General features: G+C 41.5%; 1 protein-coding gene across 2 annotated transcripts in view; it reads right to left on the reverse strand.

The window, feature by feature from the left end:
- The window catches only part of LOC115378294 (CD151 antigen), a 36,182-nt gene extending 13,268 nt beyond the window's left edge, over positions 1 to 22,914 (reverse strand). Inside the window, exons 1-3 of one of the 2 annotated variants that reach the window (XM_030078506.1) lie at positions 22,700 to 22,914; positions 15,724 to 15,808; positions 6,754 to 6,945 (exon numbers count right to left, since the gene is read on the reverse strand). In XM_030078506.1, coding sequence (XP_029934366.1) covers positions 6,754 to 6,945; positions 15,724 to 15,807 — 276 coding nt within the window. In that variant the 5' untranslated portion in view covers position 15,808; positions 22,700 to 22,914. The remainder of the gene's footprint in view (positions 1 to 6,753; positions 6,946 to 15,723; positions 15,809 to 22,699) is intronic. The other variant, XM_030078498.1, reaches the window with a different exon arrangement.
- Between the last annotated feature and the right edge of the window lie 1,132 nt (positions 22,915 to 24,046).

Here is a 24,046-nt window from a genome sequence, read left to right on the forward strand (position 1 = left end):
ACACACCAGCCCTCCAGCGCGTGACCGTCTGCAGCGGATCTAAAATATTGGTGACTGCTTGTGGAGGAGCCTCTCCCTCTCTCTTCCGGATCATTGCCGTTGTTTACATCTCCGAGCAAAACTAATTTTGTGCGAAATGAAACCCTCGGAGGCTCAGCTCGTTGAGCACGGTCGACGATATCTGCACATTAATGACCGACATTTATAGACGACGTATAGATCACCCAAAATACGAATAAAGATATTTTCCCCTGAGGCAGATCGGCCATTCACATAGTTTCTGTGAGATTTGTTTAGGTTTCCATTGTTTTCCATCTCTTTTCACACCAATACTCTGGGGCTGCACTGCAAAAAGTCAAATCTTACCAAGAGTATTTGTCTTATTTCAAGTCAAAATGTCTTATTTCTAGTCAAAATATCTCATTACACTTAAAATAAGGCATGATCAGCTCAGAAATAACTTGTTTTTAGACAATTTTCACTTGTTTCAAGTGAGAATTTACTTGAAACAAGTTAAAATTAGCTTGAAACAAGAAACAATGGAACAAGCAAATTTTTACTTGTTCACTTGTGTCACAAATAAAAATTTGCTTGTTCCATTGGCAGAATATGTTTCTTGTTTCTAGCAAATTTTAACTTTTAATTTTAACTTTTAAATTTTAACACAGATATTTTGACTAGAAATAAGACATTTTGACTTGAAATAAGACAAATACTCTCGGTAAGATTTTGACTTTTTGCAGTGTGGATGGCGCATTTGTTTGCAGAGATCAAAACCTCAAAAATGCACTTATCAAAAACTCAAAAGCAGCAGCGCCTTTCAAAAACAACGACACAGATACGCAGCATAATCCACAGCCCTTGGGGGCAAAGAGTTTCACTGGGAACTATTTCCTGTGGAAGAACCCCAGCAAACCGGATCTATCTGCCCTGAGTTGAGTGATTTGTACCTTTTGGTGGCAGACGAATACACTTTGCCGGTGCAGGAAATAGCTCTCGAAAACCTCTTCCCTCTGGAGGGCTGTGGATTATGTCAAGGTTTCTTGTCTTTGTTTTTGGAAAAATCTGTTGTTGTGGAACGTCTCACATATTAATATTTGATGGTCTGAGCGCCACTAAACAAACAATCCCCCTGCAGCCCTGTGGTATTTAAATACTGGGGGAAAGGGTAGATCATGGCAGACTGGAAACCTCGCCAAAACACACACAAACTGCCTGATTGGATAGATTGCATTAGGGTTACATATTAGGGTCCTTTTTTGAGGGTAAGTTGTTTGTTTAAGCCGTTTTCCATTCTGTCACCACAGCTCTGACTTCACTGCTGCCCTCTTTCATCTGGAACGGAGTGTAAATAAAAATGCAAAACGAAGCCATATTCAGTATACACAAATCTGTGTGCAGCAACATGTTCAGCTGCGTTTCTCCGGTGTTTTATGTTCAGCTTGACTGTCGGTGCACGGCCGGACACGAGCAGGTGGGGCTCAGAGTCCCACTCAAGGTGACTTTGAGCGGACAGATGGCTGATGGGCACATTGTTGGTTTGTGTCGGGACTAGCCCTGTGACCTTTTGGTTACATGGTGGTCTTTTCTCACTCCTGACCGCTGGGTTTACCATCAATATGACCTGCCGCTTGGAACAACAAATAGCAGGAAACACTGCAGCTCATGCAAAAACCAAAATAATCTCATTTATTCACAGGAACATAAAATGTATAATAAAATGTGAGTTATATATGATGCAAAAAAGTGAAAACCTATGTAATCTTGCATTGAAATATCTTTTCTGTCATCACTGGGAGTAAAAAAAACCCACCATGAATCCTTAGCAATGTCAACAATGAACAATTTACAAACTGTTGCAGGACGAGGAAAAGCCGTTCCTGCAGTTCCAACAAGTATTTTCACTTTTCACTTCCACTGCTGGACAGATGAGTCACCCAGAAGGGGAGCTAAAGCCCACCCAGCTCTGCTTCTATTACAGCGAGTGACGTCTGAAATCCTCAAATCTTGGTGAACGATGCACAGAGCAGTGAAGATAGGATAATACGAAATAAGGAAATATAATTTGGTTTACTGTGCCTTTAAAGAGTAAAAATACCTAAATCACCAAAGGCAGAAAACCTCTGCTGCACTGCCCTCTGGTGGGTGTGGCCCTCTTCTGGCCACACCCACCCAGCGAGCAGGTAAAGCACCTGCTGTCGGTGCGGCCACAAGTGCAACAGGCCTACAAGCTTCGGCCTCTAGAGGGCAGCGCAGCAGAGGCTTCCTGCCTTCTGGGATTTGGTGCTGAGTTCCTCTTTAAACCTGCGAGTGCACAAAACTCTCCCGTTCTGTGTGATTTGTCTCCCTCTTGTGGCAATAAATTTGATGCTGCTTGAAAAAAAAGACACTTCTGAGCTGCTTTGTATCTTAAATGCAATGAACTCAGGAGGGGGAAAAAAAATTAATTAATTAATTTTAAAAAAAAGGCTAAAGGTCTTTTATTTTTACTGGTTTCATCAGTGGGCGATAATCATCGTGTGAACTTGTTTAGCAATAAGTTACAAGCCTTTATTTATTTATTTATTTATATGTAAACATTCTGTACTTGAGATGTTAAATTAATAAACAAAAGCAAAAACTTGGATGTCGACAGTTAATTTGTGAAGTTTTGAGCAACAAGATGTCGTCCTGTTGCTTCACTGTTCAATATGGCGTGAACACACACACACACTGTCACAAACACAGTGTCTCTTTCTCCGTGTCTCCAACACACACACACACACACACACACACACACACACACACACACACACACAGCTCTATTATATTTCCCCTCCTTGGCAATCTCTTGCGAGCCTCCCGCGCTCCTGACAAGCTCATTCCTTCTCGGTGATTCATTGCTGTAATCTTAACTCTTCAGGATGCGTCGTGCATTTTAAAAAAAAAACACACAACACACAAAGACGGCGCGCACACACACCTCCGTCCAAAACGCCAGTGTGTTTCCGAAACACAAACGACAGAACACATCACGGCGTGCACGCAGGCACGGGCACAAACACATTAAGGAAGAGGGAGCGTGCATTTTTCATTCCACAGCTCTACAAACAACAACCTGGCTGCTTTGCTTCTTCTTTTTTTCTTTTTTTTTTCTCCAAACATGAATTTAAATGAGCAGGAGTGCGATTCAATATCCGCTTTGTCAAAACATCGCTTAATTATTCATGACACAACACGGTGTTATCAACTTTTTGTCTAGTTCTTGTGCCCTTGCTGGAGCCCCGAGGGTAGTTTGAGCAGACTCTCGCCGTGCGGCTGAATAAACGCCCGGCGCTGGCGAGGGAGAGTCATAACTAAGTCATGAAAGACTCATCGGGTTGCAGAACAAGCGGACTGCGAGCGGCTCGGCGTGACATAAATGAACTAGGAAGCGGCGGTGCCTTTAATCTTTGCTTCCGCCCTGCAGCTCTGTCAGCCCTGTTGCCTGAGAGAAATAAAGTGCAGCAGAGAGAGAGAGAGAGGGGAAGGAGAGAAACGCAGGGAGACAACAAGTGTCAGGGCGGATGAGAGAGAGACGGAAAGACAAAGAGGGAGACGTGAAGACGGGAGAGAGAGAGAGAGAGAGAGAGACTTTGAAGGACATGAAGTCAGTTTCTCCACAGGTGGCTCCAGCGTCTGGAAGCACTGCTTTCCATTTGGCTCGGTCATTTTGGAAGGAAAGAGGTTTTTCCCCTCCGCTCTCCGTGTCGCCTCTTCTCTGCCTCCACGACGACGACGACACACGCCGCGCCCCTGAGCCCACGGGGGAATTTTCCCCTCTCGCCCCGTCTTCGTCTTAGTGACCTTACACAAACTTTTTACAGACTTCAGAGCAGCCTTAGGGTAAATCTGATATGCTCTTATTAAAGAAAAAAAAACGATATGGTCTTATTAAAAAAAAAAAGCACCCACGGCGTTTTTTTTTTTTTTTTTTTTTTTTTTTTTTGAATGTACATCCTGTTAATTCTGTGCACGTACAGATGCTGCAGTGAGATAACACAGCCGGGCGTTTTCCACACACAATCCCCCCGGTGACGGCTCGGGCCGAGAGGCGTAGAGGAGCTTTGCTGGGAATCAAACTTGTGACCTTTTGGATCAGAGGACAGTCTCTAAACACTGCTGATCCTTTATTTACTCAGCAGGTGCCAAACACACACACACACACACACACCATGCAAACAAACCCAGTCTTTCTCCCTCATGCCAACACACATCCTCCTGTGCTTCCCTGACCTCAATCTCCCGGTAGCATCTCTCTCCCCGCTGACACGCTCATTCCTTCGCCGTGATTCATCGCCCAGATCTTAACTCCTCAGGACGCTCGGTGCATTCCTGAGCACACCAGGCGCAGAACGTAGTGCGCCGGCCTTGGGGCTGACCTTATAGATCAGGTAACTTCTACTCTGCTCTTGTCCTTCTACTCTGCTTCTTAAAGCAACAATGGAACTATACTGTGTACAGATATGGGCTTAAACAAAAATATGTCACTCGGCTTCCCACGCCGGCTGCCCTGGGAGACGGCGGTCATCGCACACATTCCTCAGCACTCATCACTGACAGCTGAAAAAGTAACTCACTTCCTTGGGGGAAAAAAAAGGGTTGTCGAGATGTATGTTGATTATTAGTATGACTTTTCTCACTATAACTTTAACACATCATTACACACACAAAGACTGTGGGTGGTTATCTGGTTTTATACAACAGGTCAGTCTGATTGGGTAAGAGGTGTCCTGATAGGTGTGCTGATATACAGGATTACAGTAATCTATGATTATGTATCACTCTGATTGATTTTGATCAGTAATTGTTAATTGCATGAACTCCTGGGTCCTGTGTTGGAATGGTATCAAACTTCACGCTGCGTCGGCACAAAGACGGACACGTTTCTGAAAACAAATGGAGTTAAACTGTGAATGGCGATCAGAGGATGAAACTAGTGGCCACTTTCTTCCATTTGCCCCTGTGGCTGTGGTTTTGGTTTTGGCTCAGGAAGCTGCTTCACAGGCAGATTTCAGAGCAAGACGGCAGCGTGAGCAGATACTACGGCGGAAACCTACAGGCAAGCCGGCTCACGGTCAGGAAACCCGTGTCTGATGGAAGTGCTTGTGTTGATGGAGCCGAAAAATTTAAAAATTAAATCATAATCTGTTGTGTCTTGTTACCATTACTTGATGAAAGACATTGTTGCTCACACTGTTGTATAAACGCAATATCAGACAAGAGGCTGTGCTGTTATACTGAATATCAGCACATCCAAATCACAGCCCTGCAGCAGCACAACCTCAGCTGTGACGCTGCTGGATTACACCTCAGTATATGTGCTAAAAAGTAAGTGTCAGTGAAAAAGATAATGTTTTACTGAAGGGAACTGCTGATTTAAGATATTTCATTTTTTCCTATTGATGAATTAACAGAAATAGCATGTATTGATCACTCAGGTGCTAGACAGTAGTTGCAATATATGCACAACATTCACCAAGAATATAGATAAGATTTCTCTGACTTTTAACGGCACTTCACGGGAAACTCAAGGAAATTAAGTGCCTCATAAGTTTGTTTATGAGACAGTAAACTCGTCCCCAGGCAGTGGTTTGCTATTTGATGAATGCTATACATAAAGAACAGCTGCAGGGCACTGAAAACATAATGGCCTCTGCCCTCTCCCAAACTGAAAATATCTGACCGTGCCACAGTCGCTCTGGAATCGTCTCCAGTGAAAAGCGGGTAATGCCAGAGATGACGCATGAATCGGCATCGCTAATAAAACACAAACATTTGAGCTCTACAGTGGTGTGCCTGCATAAATTTCCCATGTCAAAATGCCTGGATGAGGGCCTGAGCTGTGTTTTGTGTGTGAGTGTGTGTGTGTGTGTGTGCCTGTATTTTCAGCCGTTTCCAGTGCCGTGCAGGTGTCTCTGCTGGCACAAGCCGGTGCTGTCTGTGTACAGAATGTGCCAAATTAACCATGGACACACACGCTCCCATGAAAGATCCAGATTTAGTTCATTTTGCTTTCACTCAGTGGCTGGCAATCAGATGCTTCCAACAACACAGATGTAGCGCTATAAAAGTTATTCCAGCCACACCCTCGGAAAGATGTGTGCAGTGTGCAAAATTCACCTGCCAAGACTCATTTTAGTGTCCAAATGAATTAGCATACATTTTCATTTCATGACTTGGCAGTTTCTTTTTCTATTGTCAGTGCTTGCCCACTTGTTACAAAAGATGTGTTTTTGTCTTAATCTTCATTTTACAGGCCTACTGCACGTGTTGCAACATGGGAGCAACATTATGGTTCCGCTAACATTAGGCTGCTTTGCCATGTCGGCAGCAGAGAAACAGGAGGAAACGTTTGCAGAAGTGTAGACGGTAGACGGTGCTGCTTTGTGTTGAGCTGCATAACAGGTAGGCAATCAGCAGCCGGTTTGATACGGAGCCATTGTTTTGCTTCGCTCACAGTAACAGAGAGCGTTCACTGGCCAGCAGGGACAAGAAAGTGTGAGAACAGGCAGAAACCAAAGACCGCATTCAACTGTTGAATTCAAATGTTATCGTCTCAAAACAGGTATTTTTTTTTCTGTCTCTTGGCACTTGGTGATTTTGGTGCTGCAAACAAATGGCATTGTGCATGCTCGCCGTTCAGACTGCACAACACAAACGCCCACAATTACACACACACTCCGGTATGTTCCCATGCGTGCAGCGTGCAGCTACCCTGACGTGATCTCTTACCACTCGCAGTAGCCTCCTCTGCTCCTTAAAGGTGGCACAGCAGCCCAGCACGCCGGTTACCATGACGATGGCTCCAGCCAGGACCAGTATGTAGGCGGAGGCGGCGTAGGTCTTGGAGGAGAGAAGGCTGATGTAGTCGCTCTTCTCAACCAAGGTCCAAACACCCACTGCCATGACGACGCCCCCTGCCAACTGGAAGAAGAAACGATTAGAGCCACACTGACGATCGAGACTCGCCTGCAAATGGAAAGTTGGAAACAAGACCGGTATCTATTTAGGACTCACAGGAGACAAAACCACAGATTACGGGGGGGGGGGGGGGGGGTTCATTTTTATTTAGCATCCCATGTCTGTTTCAAAGGCTTTGTTCTTTGTCTCAAATTCAGTGTTTTGGACTGGCTGTGCACGCTGCAATAGCTGCAAGTGGCCGAGGTCCAATTTGTGTGATCAGGCATCGTTAAGCTGTTGGTGGCATTTTTTTTCAGCTGTGGAAGTAAAAAACCAGAATGCTGCATAAAGGGAATGCACGTCTTCGCCATCTATTTATCAAGTTGTAGAAGTCCTCTGTTGCAGCAGACAACATCAGAGACTGATATACAGCAATACTTCAGGCTGCAGTTAACACCCAGCTCTGTGTTTTTTTCACCTCCGGCGCTCCAGATGTGACACCACTGCCGTGTGTCATGTTGCAAGTGACGTTAAGGAGAGTCTGAAAAAAATGTTTTCAGTGGCCCGAGCAGTCAGGCAGAGACGTATCTGTCAAAATCCGATCTGAATTGCAATTCAAACTGTAGGCTAAATCTGATTTGCACAAAATCAGATTCCATGCGGGTTTTCTTGCTGTTCTGTCTTCATGAAAATTAATTTGACTCCAGTCTGCATATGCCAAAAATCAGATTTGGGCTGATAGTCTGAACAAGGCTAAAGTGACAATGGAGTAGCCTGAAATGAATATAAGTTAATATAAAGTATGACAGAAAAGAGGCATCCCTGCCACAGGAGTTTATAGTTCTGATGTCGAATCTTGGACGGGATCTTAATGTTACCAAACAGGTCAGAGTCTCCCCGATTTCCAATCCTAAATATCGATATTTACACCTAGAATCCTGCAGTGTGAAAGGAAAAGTGACTGAAATCTGAGCTGTTAAGCCCCAGTAGACAATGAGAGAGGAAGTGTCACCAACCGGATGTTTCCCAAACCAGGTGGACAGTAGAAAAGGAGGACAATGGTGGAATCAGTGTTGTAATGTAACAAAGTACAAATACTTTGTTACTGTACTTAAGTAGAATTTTCACATATCTGTACTTTACTTCGTTATTTATATTTCTGACAACTTTTACTTTTACTCCACTACATTTCCGAAATAAAATGTGTACTTTTACTGCGATACATTTCTCTTGACCGTCTTCGTTACTACAAAATAAAAGTTGAGTTGGTGACGTAATTCCTGTTTGTTATCGTTTCAACCGCGGCCGCCAAGTGCGAAGAAGAAGCTCCGCCACTGGACACAGTGGGTTACCCGGCTGCTCATATATGAATCTCCGCAGGCTTTCTGTGTTTTTTTCAGCAGCATCTTTGTGATTTTTTGTGCATTAATTGAAAGACAGGGTGACATATTTTAGGCCATTTTCGTCGTGGCGAATGCTGAAGGAGTTGGATTTAATTTGCGGTTGCCCTCGTTCGCCCTGCGTCCCATGAAGCTGCACGTCAAACCAGACTTTACACGCCCCCAAGGTGTGTCTGAACTTGGTGCCTGAAAGTGCTTCATCTTCTGGCAGTCTGCCTCGGTTATGGCTTGGTGGTGGGAGGATTTGTCACGTCCTTCTCGGCGGAGTTTCTTTACCACACCGGCGAAAACATTGTTGCTGGTGGTGAATTCAGCGTCTTTTAACAGACACCAAGCAGCTCCTCCAACCACTCATCCAGGCTCAGGCCACCCAGCAAATCAAAATCCACCACAAAGTCTGACATTTTGTTCACAAAAGTCTTGAAACAAACCTAACGAGTAAGTGGAGCGCAGAGTAGTTGGTTGCTAAGCAACGCTGTGTCCGTTTACAGTGGCGCAGGGATATTTTGTGCTGCGGTCTGCCAGCGGGTTACACTGATTTTACAACGGCATGGAACGCGGCTCAGCCAATCACATTTAAGGATGGGAAGCACCCGTTTTATAATTTCAAATAATAACTCGCGCTCGTGACAGTTATGTTGTTGCCAGTTGCCAAGTTCAGTTTGTCCAAACAGGGAGGCTGAGAGACAGAGAGAGCTGCTGATGGTGACAGAAGTTTAACGGTAATGTTAAAAAGTTGAAGCTTTTTTCTCCTGTACCCAGGTTGCTTTTACTGTAAGGAAGCCACAATAAATTCATTATCAAAATTCTAACCCCTCACTTTGTTTAAATACTTTTACTTCTACTTCTAATTCTTAAGTACAGAAAATTTCAGAAAATTACTTTTGATACTTAAGTACAGTAAATGTCAGGTACTTTAAGACTTTTATTCAAGTAATATTCTAAAAGGTGACTTTAACTTCTACCAAAGTCATTTTCTAGTTAGATACTTGTACTTTTACTCAAGTATCGCTTTCAAATACTTTATACAAGACTGGGTGGAGTTACAGTGACAGTATGAGTGTTTGTTAAATGTCTCGTGCAAGACGCACCACAACAGGACCGACGAGGAGGAGCTGATCAGAAATTTAGCTTTAGATAATAACAGGTTAGTTAAAATGCTGATGCAAAGCAGCTGCAAACATTTAATATGCAACCGTTAACTCAGGTCTACGTTATGTGTGGCAGAGAGAAATAGTTTCTCTAAAGCCTGTATCTTGACTGAATCGTCTGGTGTGTGTGTGTGTGTGCGCGCTCCTACAATTAAAATCTTACAAATCCATTAAACCTGTCATTCTGTGTGTGTGATGTCCAGTGTTTTTTTTTGTTTTTTTTTTAAAGCGGTTAAGATTGGAAACTCGTGTAGTGTGCACCAGGTTTATGCAGTGTGTGTGGCGGAGTGTGTGGACAGGGACGGCTCCTGACAGACGGTCGTTAATGCACAGTCAAACGCACAAATACAGGCACAAATTACGGTTACTAATTTGGAAAGAGAAGTGTGTGTGTGTGTGTGTGTGTGTGTGTGTGTGGACACAGAACGTAAGCGACTCCAGCCAACAGCTTGAGGCCTGAGTGGCTCTGGCCAGTGATGCTCGCTCGTCGCTGCTTGAGAAAGATGAAGCTTGATGGCGTTTTCACAGCTGTCAGTCAGAGGACGGGCCGTCTTGCAACGTTTTCAGAGAGACGTGACTCCAATGCTACAGAGCGAGCATATGCTATGAAATCTGATGCGTCATACTAGCTGAATGCAAACAGAGGATTATGCCAGTATAAAACAACAAGTCTCTGTCCTGAGTTTCCGAGGAAATAAAACGTCCCTTTTCTCATTCATTGGGAAAGTAGATCCGGCAGGTGACATCTGTGACCTTACACCAGGAAGAAACGAGCTCGTACTTCCACAAATAATTGCCATTACATGAAAAAAAGGGGTTCTGCAACTGGTTGTTTTTTATATTGTCATAATCCTCTTTGTTAGTGTTGGTTTCTCTACTAAAAGTGTTATTTTAAAAGCTGTTTTGCTCTGGAAGTGAATGGAGAGACACAAATCCAGTGCTGTGAATCAGCAGCCCAGGGGAGCACAGAGCAGCTAATGAGGAGATTTCAGCACCATGTGGACTCAGATGACACCCAGGGAACCAGACAACACACACACACACACACACACTACACCCAGGTTCAGTTTTGGTTTAACCACATATGATACACTTCTCATCAAATGCAGCATCATAAAAAATCACAGCTGGGATTAGGGCTGCTCAATTACGGCAAAAATCATAATCACGATTATTTCAGTCAATATTGAGATCACAATTATTTAACATGATCTCACTGCAAAAACTCAAAATCTTACCAAGATTATTTGTCTTATTTCAAGTCAAAACTATCTTATTACTAGTCAAAATATCTCATTACAATTAAAATAAGACATGATCACCTCAGAAGTAACTTGTTTTTAGACAATTGTCTCTTGTTTCAAGTGAAAATTTGCTTGTTTCATTGGCAAAATTTGTTTCTTGTTTCTAGCTAATTTTCACTTATTTCAAGTGAATTTTCACTTTTTCCACTGGCAATTTTGCCAATGAAACAAACAAATTTTCACTTGTTTCAAGCAAATTTTCACTTGAAACAAGTGAAAATTGTCTAAAAACAATTTACTTCTGAGTTGATCATGTCTTATTTTAAGTGTAATGAGATATTTTGACTAGAAATAAGACATTTTTGACTTGAAATAAGACAAGTAATCTTGGTAAGATTTAGCGTTTTTGCAGTGCACTCATTGACTTTGGACACACCATGCACCTATTGAACTTTTCTAAATGAAGAAAAATGTATTTTTAACAATGGATTTCCTTTAACTTTAAATATAAACATGCCAAAGCCTGGCTGAGAGTGAGTTTGGGCTTTTGGGGAGGGGTGAAATCACACCGCTGTCACAGAAAAGGGTGCGCTGGATTTATAACACAGGTCAAACCGAGAGCATTGTTGTGAAATGCAATTTGGCACAATAAACATTTTACCTCAATTATCTTGTTTTCATAACCGTCAGAAACCAAAATCGTGTTTGAAAATAAAGCTCGACTGACGGCCCAGCCCTAGCCGGGGTCCAACATGTGACTGCTGGCTGTTTCTGATCCACACCACCACCAGAGTGTGTTCCATCTTCTTCACCGTCATGTGCTGGTTAAACAGAATATGAGGAATGATTAAATCAATACAATATCTCCGTGACGAGTCAGCAGATGGTGCAGCGCTGCAACAAAAACTTGTCACCGCGCCAAACGAATCAATCCAGCAGCCCACCTAATTTAGATTTAATTTACAGGGGAGGAGGAGGACGGCTACAGATGCTACAGACGGAGCCACGCCCAGAGACCGGCTGGCATTAAAAACGCACAGAGCCACGCCGGCAACAAAGAAAGTGCTGCATACTGACACACACAAACACACTCACAGTGCTCAGGTCTCATATAGATGCAGGCCTATAATACACACTTACACAAGCACACTTTATACACATACAACAGAGATGTTTAATCCTCTGAACATTTGGTTTGTCTCCCTATTTAACCCATTATTTCAGTGTTTTTTTGTTTTTTTTAGTAATGGAGCACAAGTTTAACTCTTGCATCCATGTATGCTTCAAAACACACACAAAACACACACACACTGTCCACAAACACACACAGTTAAAGGCTTGGAAACTGCAGAGTTGGACATGACGCTCTGTGTTCCTCTACCTGTTGTTCGGTATAACCACGCTGAATGAGTGGCGTATGGAAATCCTGTGTAAAAACATTTTGAAAGCTGCACTGTGTAAAGTCACTCTTTGGCGGCCCCATGTGGCAGAAGATGGTCATGGTTTGAACTTTCTGAAAGTTTGAAGGACTTCATTACCCAGAAATGATGACATGTGACCCGGTCGACCTGCTCACGCCTCAAACCTGAACGTCTTCTTGCCAGAGGCCGGTGGGTGTGCAGATGGTGGAAAACAGACTTTTGCAGCAGGTGGATCCATTACAAGGCCAGCTTTCTCTGTTCTGCTGTTTGAAGACAGTTTTGTGTTCTGTTTTTTTTTTGTTTTGTTTTTTTTCATTTTTTGTATCCGTGCTCAGCAAAGATTTCCTGCAATGACCATACCTGAAAAATGGGGCGTTCATCTCTTTTCTGTGGCCCATTAAACATGATTTAGCCTGCAGAGGAGTTTATATTTGTATTAAATCTTGCATAGCGCAGCTGATATGCATGCATTTTTCTGTGTTTGTTTATGTATTTGGAGTGTCAGTGCAAATTTGCTCCATCCCATAGCTGCATTATGACAACCCCCTTTCCTAAACACTGCTGCCCCACTAATGGCTTTGTTTACACGGCAATGTGCTGCACTGAGGACATTTTATTCACTGAAATGTACTGCCTCAGCTTTGGGGCTGGTTATATTTGTCAAATTCAGAAAAACACCGCAGCACCACAGATGTGTATTTTGAGATATGATGGCAGCTGGAAGTTCCTCAAGGCCTATTTTCCATCTTCAAGTCAAACTCTTCCAAGGAGAAGAATAAATCCAACATTTTTAAAATTCCTGATAGTATCTTAAAATACAGCAAGTAATTCATCCATTCAAAGACAGAAATGTTTTACAGGCCTGGAGAATGTAGGAGTGAGTTTTAGCAGTTTGTCCGCCCCGGGGTTGTAAATGTGTAAAATGAACAGCAGGTTTTTGGCCCGACAGAAGAGACTGGGACTGTCTGTCCTGTTGGCATGCAAAAGTAGGACAAATAATGAGAAAGACAAGGAAGATCAGCAGATCTTGTTGTGAAATTTAATGATTTGGTATATTATAAAATGATGCAAATTATGTCCAGATCTAAAACAAAGTCACTGCCAGATTGTGTATAAAGAGTTTTTTTCAAGACAGGAGTGCAAATATGATCTGATATGAGACGTTGAAGTTTAACGTACAAAAAGCTGAAAAAAGTGGGATTAAACGGTGATATATTTCTGTTGTTGGGGTTAAACTATGGAAAAATGCTGATCTAAATTTAAGAATATGTAACTTGTTTTTGGTTTTCAAAAATGTTTTATATGGCTGCCTTTGAGGATTAAAAGTATGAATTATTTATTACTTTTTTTTTTTTTTTATTAATTATTTCTGTAAGGTAGCTTAAAGAGATCAGAATGTAGGACAGGCATATGTAAGCATTATGCTTCTGCGTTGTGCCTTTTTAGTCATTACTTAACTCTCACTCTTAATTACTTTATTTACAGTATACTGTCTAGACTTTATACTTACTGTCTAATAGATTGTATATACTGTTTCTATTGTGTGTGATGATGCACATGTGCTCACACAGAGTGTCAAATAACATGAGAAAACACTGGCTGCAGATTAAAAAGGTAACACATACACATTAATTAAACAGACTTATGCACAATCCATGTTTGGTACGACAAACCCATTAAAAATGTAATGGTGTTTGTCTGATTTACTGTAGCCCATTTATTAATTTTTTTTTCTCACTCTGATAGAAGAGAGTGCTGCAGTCTCAAAAGCCCGAGCTTCTGTTCATTTTCTCCTGTCATTCCAGGCGGTGTGAACTCATAAATATTTTAAGTATTTTTCAGGAAATTAGCAGTTACTTCACAGCGCGGCACTGATCATAAAAGTCTTCGCGGAAATGCCGTTTCCAAACCGACTGATCTAGTGCTCCTGAGGGCCCGTATGCTTTACAATTTAGCCATGAGGTTCACGTTTTCCAGTTTCACGACAAATGGCCTCTTCCACAAATGTAACCCCGGGGAAATAACTGCAAGGCCAAGGTTGATAGATTTGATTTGGTCCCAGAACGTTCATATGGTTGTAACTCTGGCATCTGGCATCGAGGAGGCTCGGTGTTGTTTGTCAGCCAATTTGAGACAAATCAGATCGTTTGGCAGACAGATGATTATCACATATGGACGCAGCAGACAGACAGAGTGTGACTTCACACACTGAAGTGAGAATGAGGCAGACGTCCCCCCCCCCCCTCTCCTGACACGCTGGTGCTTAACTCTTATTCTGGAAGGCATGTCCAAATTATAAAAGGCAGTTATTTGTGGCGCCTTCCCCCTGGAATGCCAAGTTTTTGTCACTGGAAAATTTTGCGAAATGGGGCTTTCAATGCAACTTCTGTTAAAAGCACTTGCGCTTTATTTCTATGAACTTTAATAGCACTAGGCAATATGCTGATGCCCGAATTTAAAAAAAAAAAAAAAAAAAAAAAAAAAAAGCTTTTACTGCAGGCTTCATAAAAAGTCACATTTGTCACAGTCAGTTTTTTTGATTAGTGTCCAGTGTGAGAGGAGGCATTGTATTTTATGGACTTAGTCAATTTGACCATGAAATACAGGCTCGTCTTTACCCAGTGATTTGTCTTCTGAATTACTCTGAGCTGATCAAGAAATGCTCCATCACAGTTTAAGCTGTTGGTGCTTTTGATAAATGATCTAGGCCTGTGTGTTGGCCCGCTTCGCTCGTTTCATTTTAATACAATAGCTTGAACTGATCTGCTATAATTGGATTTAAGTGGAGGAGTTGGCGTGCACGAGAATCACTGACAACACTGTCAGTTCATGCACACAGTCCAATGCGACATAGACAAATAGATATGCAAATGGAGGTGTATTTCAAACAATTATCTTCAGTGATCTGCATCGAGCTCCCAACCATTTGGATGGCTTTAAAATAGTTATTAAACAACTTGAAGTGAGTAATTGATGTAACCAAGAATGAAATTAAATGTCATCCAAGTTGAAGTGCAACAGATTCACATACAGTTTTTGACAGGCTGGGAATTGTGTGTAAAAACAAGATTTAAAAAAACCAAACGAACTGCCTGAGAAGTTAATCAGTTCTCACCAGTCAAACCGGCTTTTCATATCCACAAATCATTTTAGATGAGGGCTTATTATTTTTAAAGAGAGAAGCTGCCTGTAGTACTTTCCTAAAAAAAAAAAAACTCCACTAAGTTCATTACACACTCATCTTATTGAGAGCAGAGCCGTGAGCAATTCACATTGTAAACTAGGGCTGGGCGATATATCGATAGCTTATGGATATTGTGATATGAAACTAGATATCATCTGGGATTTGATTGGATATGGCATAAGTGATGTCTTTTCCTGGTTTTAAAAACTGTATTACAGTAAAGAAAGGCAGTTTTCTGATCTCATTAGACTGTTTTAGCCGTTTTATTATTTGTCTCAACCTGCTGTCATCATATCCACATTAATGATAATTATTTAGCAAAAATCTCTTGTTTTGTGTTTTCGGTATTAAATCCCCACTTTGCTGACTTCAGTCTGAATCACAGCATGAATGAAAACTTACCCAGAACAGAAAGTTGAAGGTAAAAAGGAGATATTTCAGGCAGATGGTTCCACATGTCTCCTTCTTCTCCTCGTATGCCCCCATGCTGTCAAAGAGAGAGAGATTTCAGGACAGCTCTGACAACTTCATATCAAAACAGGAGTCACTTTCAGTGCTGATGAAGTGGAATATCCCCATTTTTTAACAGTTGGTATGCCTTATTCCTGCAGCCTAGACAGTCTAGTCAATGCACCGAGCTTGAACCTGTGATCAGGAAGCAAAACCCTGAGCTACACCGTGTGGAAGCGGGTGCATTGTTTTGTGCAGAACATATTTGTACAACAGAATTAAACCCACTGCTGCAGAGAAACTCATTCTGTCGGTGCACAAAATGCATTTTCCATTGAGTGCCTGTGGAACAACTGCAGATGTTACTGGTTGATGACAACATCACAGGTTTGGGAGGGAGAGTCTGTCAAAAAATCTGATGTAAAATATTGCAGTAGACCATACGCATGGCATAAGAAATGTTAAAGGAATATTCCAACATTTTGGGTGACATAACCTTGTTTCAACTTACCCAGACTGAGACAAGATGTTCATACCATTTTCACTTCTGTACGTCCAGTGGTTCGGTTCTTATGGGTAGCATTTCCTGTTAGCTTAGCATAAAGACTTGAAGTCTATGGGAGTCGTTAGCCTGTCTTCATCAAAGTGAAGAAATAAACCTTACAGCAACTCTGAAGCTGTCTCATTCACAGAGTGTATCATGTGGATTTGAAATACACGTCTTAAATGTTGCTTAAGAGTTGCTGTAAGCTTTTTTTTTGACAGAGCTAGGCTAATGACTCCTATAGACTTTAAGTCTTTATGCTAAGCTAACACGAAATGCTACCCATAGGGACTCAACCGTTGGACGTACAGAGGTGAAAATGGTATCGAACACTGGGTGAGTTGGGAAAAGGGTATTTCGCCCAAAACACTGGAGTATTGCTTTAAATTGAACAGTATCCCCCTTTAAATTTGCTCCTTTCCACCAAAGGTAGGCCGGCTGTACGCAGCAACTCTACCAGTATGGGAGCAGAAACCACTGAGCGACTGTGAAGCAGGCTGGTGGTAGGCCGGCATGTAGGATTTAGGATTAAGAGGAGAGAATAAGAGCCGACCTTCCTTTTATTGTCAGATGCCTTTCACAATTAGAAGTTACAGGGCTAATCCAGACCGTGGGGGAGTAAATATGAGATAAGCAGTGTAGGCACACAGTCAGTGTGAGCCAAAGCCAGGCTATTACATGTGTATGCAGAGGGATCCATGACTAAGCACTGAGTAGGAGCTGAGAGACTGCCAAAGGCTGGGAATTACAGCCACCCACTTCCCCGGTGCCTGGAAGCAACATCCAACGCTCCGGCAGGCCACGTGACCGCTTCTCATAACAATGACATAAGCATTTTATTTCGGATAAATCAAAGGAATGACAGCTAAGGGTCACAGCCATGCCTTGTTTTGATTATATAACATATTTGTAATTTTATATGCAGTTTTGGTTAAAAAACAAAAAATAAAAGAATGAAAAGCCGTTTTTTAACACGCTCACAGGATTTACATGAGAGTGAATGAGTCTAGATTAAAGTCTTGAGTTTTCACCACACTGCTGTCAAACCTGCAAGTTTTTTTTCTTAATGTTAATTTTTCAAAATTCATAGCAAACTTATAAACAGGTCTAAGACTGAGTACAGAGTAAGTAAAAGAAACTACAATTAAGGGAAAATATGATTTCAAAAAAATTAATAAAAATTAAAACAAAAAAAGGAGACTGGTAGGGTCGTTTACACCAGTTTCATGAGACACAATTTCAACAAAGTTATATCACCACATCCGTATCATATCTTCCCATTGCTGATAAAGACAAAGCTTCTGTGTAGAAGTGTGGAGGCACCATCTGTAATTATATTTGTTTTGGGGTTTGTTTTTTTTAATTGTCGGATTTCTAACCACAAAGAAATATAAACTGAGTGAAACTCCTGCTTATTAAAACTCTATAGGTTTTAAAGGAAACCCACTCTGACTCTGCATTCTGCAAATCAAAAGAAATCTCGCTTTGAGAAAACGTGTTGGACTTCTGTCTCTGTCGGTGACCAGAGAGTTTCCCAGCATGCATCTGGGCAACCGATTTCTACTTAGTCCAGTTCATTGTTGTTTGGATTACATTATTTGTGCACTGTGACTGTTGTTGTCTTTTACCTCCATCAGCTAAAGGGCTTTATTTTGTGACTTCTGGGTTTACGCTGTTTCAAAATAAAAGACTGGATGATAAAGACAGCCAAATCAGTGTCATCCCACACAAGAAAACCTGTTTTCCTACGATATTGTATGTATCATCTAAAGCCAAAGAAAAAAATGTCCAGAAGGGTAATTTACTAATCAGAAAGCCATAATGCATTACTTGCTGAATACAGGTTTGGATTCTGGTGCGTCCTTATTAAATCAGGTTGCCAAATAGTCACATTTATTTCTCAAAACATGTGATTTTCTCCAAAGGTGCACATCTAGAAGACAATCAGACTTCCGTGTTAAACCAGCGAGTCTGAAGTTTGTCCAGAGGACTTTGACGCTGCATGGTGGAGGAGCACACACACCTCTGCGGCCCTCGCGTGAGCCCTGCTCCCCGTGTGGGACACCTCTTGTTTAACCCGCAGGTTTCTTGGATCACTTGGCAAACGAGCCCGGACTCGCCCGTCTCTGCCTGCCTCTCGGTTATCAAACACTAACCTTTTTCCCTTTCCTGCTCCTGTCTGCTCCCCCCACTCCCCCACACACAGCTATGCTAATGCTGGTGTGTGTGTGTGTGTGTGTGTGTCTGGGCTGTGACTGTCTGTCTGCTGACCATCTGTTCTAGCGGGCCCTTTTTACCGGGCTCCTGTTAATTAAATACAAACAAGGATTAATTGGCAATTCATTGTTATATCATTTACCTGCTGACAAAGCACAGCTGAGTCAAGAAAGGTAATAATCTATTTATGTGTGTACGTACTAGGTACTCTCTCTCTCTCTCTCTCTCTCTATATATATATATGTATTTTTAAATCGCTAGAGGGAGCCCTGTTCATCACAACAAACCCAAAAGCTTCAGGCACACCCTCCATCCATCTCCCGTCCCTTCCTTCACTTGGCAAATTATTACCTCGGCGCCCTTTTTTCTGGCATCGCGATCACGTCAAAGGACAAGGTGAACGGCGTGGTACAGAGACTATTTTTGTGTGTACTGTGAGCAATTTTATCGTTATCTAAAACAAGGATGCTGAGTATCTGCAGGTCTTTTTCACACTGCACCCGCTTAACTGCTGGTGAGAGGCGTCGCCTTTCACAAGCATTTAAACACAAGAAATCTGACGTCCACCCAGCTTTCAAAGGGTTAAAGCCCCGGGGCCAAAGACAGGCCGGGGTTTGTTTACTTCACCTTTACACACCGACTTCGACACTTTCGTCCATCGTCAAAGTTTTTGGAACAGGTTCGAGCTTCGGTGTTTTTTCACAACAAGTTTTATAAATCTATGGAATAATTTACTGGAGTCCCAAGAAGGTCTGCAGGACAGCGTGATGAGCAGACTGATCCCAGGACAGCTGCTGACCGGGATCTGCTCTGTGTGCTGCAGCGTTTTGAGGCTGTGGCCTGAAGATCTGCACATCCAGCTGAAAGGCTGATCACCAAAGAAACTGACATGAACCCGTTTAGTTTCTGTGGCGATCACCCGGTGTGCGCTCGGCACAGTTTGGATCGCCTGTCAACCTCCTCGCTGCTCTTGACTCCCTCTCAGGATTGGATGGAACTGATGTTTTCTTTTTGTCTCGTATTGCGAATTTTGCAACGAACAGAATGATAAAACACATCAGACTCAGTGTGCAAGGTCTTGGTGTGTGAAGGCACCACTATCTATATTTGTATTTGTTCAGGGGCAAAATAATACGGATTCAGATTCAGGAAAAAGTGGCAATGGCTTAAATGGGAAGTGGTTTATTCTGACCGCCTGATTGAGGTAAGTATATCTCAAAATAAATAAATAACAAATAAACAACATTCACTGATCATTTTGGGTCTCTAAAACTGTCCTGACTTTTCCAATTTTTTTACAGATAGTTTATGATTTTCCAAAACTTTTCCAGTGCTTGGAAAATGCAATATCAAATTTCAAATCCTTTTCCAGGATTTCCATAACCGTGGGAACCCTGCATGTGTTGAAAAGTTGAAAAGTTCACTCAAGTTCACTGAAGCGTCTGGAAGGAAAAAAACCCAAAATGGAGTTAAGCTGGAGTCCTTCAGTCTGTCTGAGTTAGGGGAAAAAAAAATCACACTAAGAACTGAGAAAAATAAAATGGACTTTATATAAAGGTTGTTTTGATTTTCTGCTTTTCAAAATTCACAGTAGATGCTTTTTGAACCAGAAATAATACAGTACCTGGTGTTACAGAATCATAACTTTTAAGGTCAACAGTTGAACACAACACAATGAGAAATGTTCCTTTGGTGGGCAGGTTTGACTTTCTTCTGCTATCGAGATAGATTTGGTTTGTTTGGGAACATGATATCTTCACTCATGGGCTCTTTAAACCAGATAGCTGACAAATAAACAGACCCCAGACAATCCACACACCTGTCTGAGAGACTCACCGCTGGAAATTACACTTACTCAACTTAGCTAATTGCCTCGTCTTGTCTGCAGCAGGAGGCTGTGCAGCTCAAACACTTGGCACACGTCCTCAAAACTCATCATTTAAGGTTGATGCAAAGAGCTTATCTTCAGTGTTAAAGACATGGCCGCTGTGCCGAGGCAGGTCAGGGATTTACAGGCCTGGTAGGATGAACAGCTGCTTTTTTTTTTTTTTTAGCATTTACAAAAACTATATAGAGGGTGATTTTTGTTTTTTTTTTCCATCTACCAGCTGCCATTGTTGCTATGCGTTATCAGATGAAGTTTTAAAGTCCAGTCTTAGAAACGTGTGAGACTAATTAACACCTCCAGAGCAGTGCAGTGGTGATGATTATTGTGCTTGAGTCTCTCTCTGCGCCTTCTACATTTCAGTGTATCATTATGAGGATGTAAGTTTGGCCTCATATTACACCCTCGCTAAATAAAAACAAGCCCATCATGCTGCAGCTACAGCATTTTGAGAAACTTTTTTTTTTTCCCCTCAGCAAATTTCTTAGATTACAGCTGCACACTTGTATGGATGAATATGATTTTATACTGTTGGCTGCAAGGTACAGAAAGTATGTTTTATGGGAAAGAACAAAACTGTTTCTTTACATCGCTAAGACCGTTTTTTTTTTTTCATCCGCAATACTGTTAAAGTCAAATGATCCTTTGCTTAAGACACTTTGAGATGTAATAATGATAAAATGAACCATTACTCTCCTCCACAAAGTTGCTTTTATCCGGGAATACCCAGGTAAAAGTGTTACGGTCCCAGTCATCGACTGTGATTGGCTGAGTCATGTTCAAAATCACCTGCAAACACACACTTGGGGTCTCATTTGTACAGAAGCCTACTTATGCCACATGGATTTTTTATTTTTTTTTATGTCGAAACTGAGATTTTTTCCCCTCTATAACATTTCAGAATTATGACTTTTTCTCCTCACAATTTTTTCGTATTATCTTTGAATTTTCAGGGTTTTTTTCCTGGCATTCATATTCATGATTTAGTCTTCATGCTTCCACAGTGAAACCACAAGGAAAGTCATTTCTTGTATTATCCATCTTGCACAGTGAAAGCTTCAGGTGGCTGACTGGCTGTTACACCCTTTGCAAATAAATGTATATAGCCTATAAACTACTGCATAATTGTGAAAAGAAAAACCTTAGTCATTAAGTCACAGATTTGTAAAAAAAAAAAAAAAAAAAAAAAGGCAGAATGCTGCGATAATAAGTCACAATTGCATGAGGAAAAAAAATCTAAATTTTGAGTCACAAATGTTACGGGAAAAAAGTCACAATGCGTCTTTAGGTCACAGATTTGTAGAAAAACCACATTCTGGGATATTAAATGTGAGGGTAAAATATCTTAATTTTGATATTTTAAGTCACAAATGTCAAAGAAAAAAAAATCACATTATGAATTATTAAGAAACTATTGAGAAGAAAAATCACAATACTGAGATACCAAGTCAACTGAACTGACTTTTTTAAAAAAAAAAAAAAAAAAAAAAAAAAATTCTTTAAGGCATTTTTTAACGGCAGGAACGGACTTCCATACATTTTCATAAATATTCATCCGCTAACTAAAATTGTTACTCGTGTTTCTCTTGAAATAACTTTTGAAAGAATAGTTTCATTACTAGGCTCATGTTAACTTAGAAATGGTAGGCAATAACAGATTTAATTTGCGCATTCTTCATGTCATACCCGCTAATTATCGCCTAACACCGTACAAATCACTGCGCGTCGTTTAATGACTAATTTCTCAAACAGGCTAACAGCGAACTGTGTGATTTCTACTTTAGTTTACGTTTAGCTAGCGTCCCATCCTCTTTTTCTAGCCGGGGATAGAGAGCTCTATCCCCGCCTGGACCCCCGTATCCTACTACTCTTGAAGACCACCCACACAGCTAAAGCAAATCCCAGTTTTTATTCCCAATGCATTACAAAAAACGATGTATTATAGGCGTTAAGTGCACCTAGCTCAATCGTTTACGAAGCTAACAGTCAAACTGCCTGAGTAACGCTGAGGTTTGTACTGCGGTGCTGCTACGACCAGCGCTACCATTACGGGTGAAAAACACAATGTGCTTCAATGTAAAGAGGACAACGAACTGCATAAAACATGAAAAGCAACCAGTCGTGTGTAGTAATGTTAAATCGTGATATTGTGGCTGTAACGACACGTTTAAAGGACGGTAAAGCCGTCCTGTTGTGTGGGCGATGCGGCGCCGCGGCGGCCCCTCGTCCGGCGAGTTACACCACCAGAGGCGAGTTCACATTCACTTCCTGTTGTTACTCACCTGATTGTTTCTTTCGTCTTCTGTCGCTTGAGAAAGAGTGAAAGAAAGAAAGAGTGGCGTTACAAGTCAGTTTAAATGTCGCTTGTTTTCATTCCAGGAGGCCGTCGGAGAGCGACTGCAGCGGGAGGCAGAGCGGCAGAGTCGGGGCTGTGTGTGTGTGTGTGTGTGTGTGTGTGTGTGTGTGTGTGTGTGTGTGTGTGTGTGTGTGTGTGTGTGTGTGTGTGTGTGTGTGTGTGAGACTCCACCCCGGCCACCTTGCCTGCTTCCTCGGTATTTTTTTTCCTAGCCCGGGGCGGCGTGTCTCTCTCTGCCTCCGTGTGATGCAAGCAGCCGCTCCAGGTATGAGACACGGATGAATCACTGAAATGCTGTGAAGTAGAGGTTTACCACCTCTGATTTTCAGTCTGGCTGAGAAATTCAGTTCATATCGCTGTGGTTTAATTAACTTTCTGAGCAAAACTGGCTGGTTATCCTGCGAGGAATCTCATACGCCGCCAATATGTAAAGCTAAATAAAGCTTTATAATTTATAACCTCTATAAAGTTGCCATTTCCCCCTCTAGAAGAAAACGTATATGAAGTATATCTGATCCTGATTCTTGTTTTTGTTTTTTGTTTGTTTTTATTTTATGTGGAAGGTAAAGGCTTCATAAAGTTTGCCTGAGCAAGCTGAAGATCCTAACCACCAAAACCCAAACTGTTTAATACACAGTGTGCCCTCCAAACCACAGACTTAGCTGAAGAGTTAATGAATATACTGAAGGTGTTTTTATGTTCATTTAAAACAGTCAAAATCAGTTAGGACACTTTTTCCTTTCGTATTGTTATGCCAAATCTCTGACTGAAAAAAGCTATTTTTGAAAATAAAACAAAATACAGCAAGCACTGGAATGGAGTTTTTTTTTTTTTTTTTTAATCTCTGATGTGCAAAAACAAACTGAAATCATGACCCAAATACCACAGGACAAACCAAACTGTGGATTTATTGAACTGTGACATGCCTAGAATTCATACACTTACATCATTCAGCCAGTAAATGGGAACCACATAAAAGCCTACAGTAATTTCTTAAATGATTGCCAAGATGCATCTGAGGAAAAAATGACACAAAACCCACAGAGAGCATCAGACTAGAAAGTCGGTATAATATTACTGTAATATCCCAAGGTAAACCTACTTACAGTATGTGAGTACAGTGTTTTAATTTTTTTCCAAATCCTGTATTTATTCATTCATTCATAATAATGATAATTTATCATGAAATCTAAATTAAATGTTAAATAATGAAATGTGGGAAAAGACACAATGAGGTACATTTAGAAATAAAATTTGAAAAAATAAAAAGTTA

This window comes from Myripristis murdjan, chromosome 3 (assembly GCF_902150065.1).
Source record: "Myripristis murdjan chromosome 3, fMyrMur1.1, whole genome shotgun sequence".
In the NCBI taxonomy this organism is placed as follows: domain Eukaryota; kingdom Metazoa; phylum Chordata; class Actinopteri; order Holocentriformes; family Holocentridae; genus Myripristis; species Myripristis murdjan.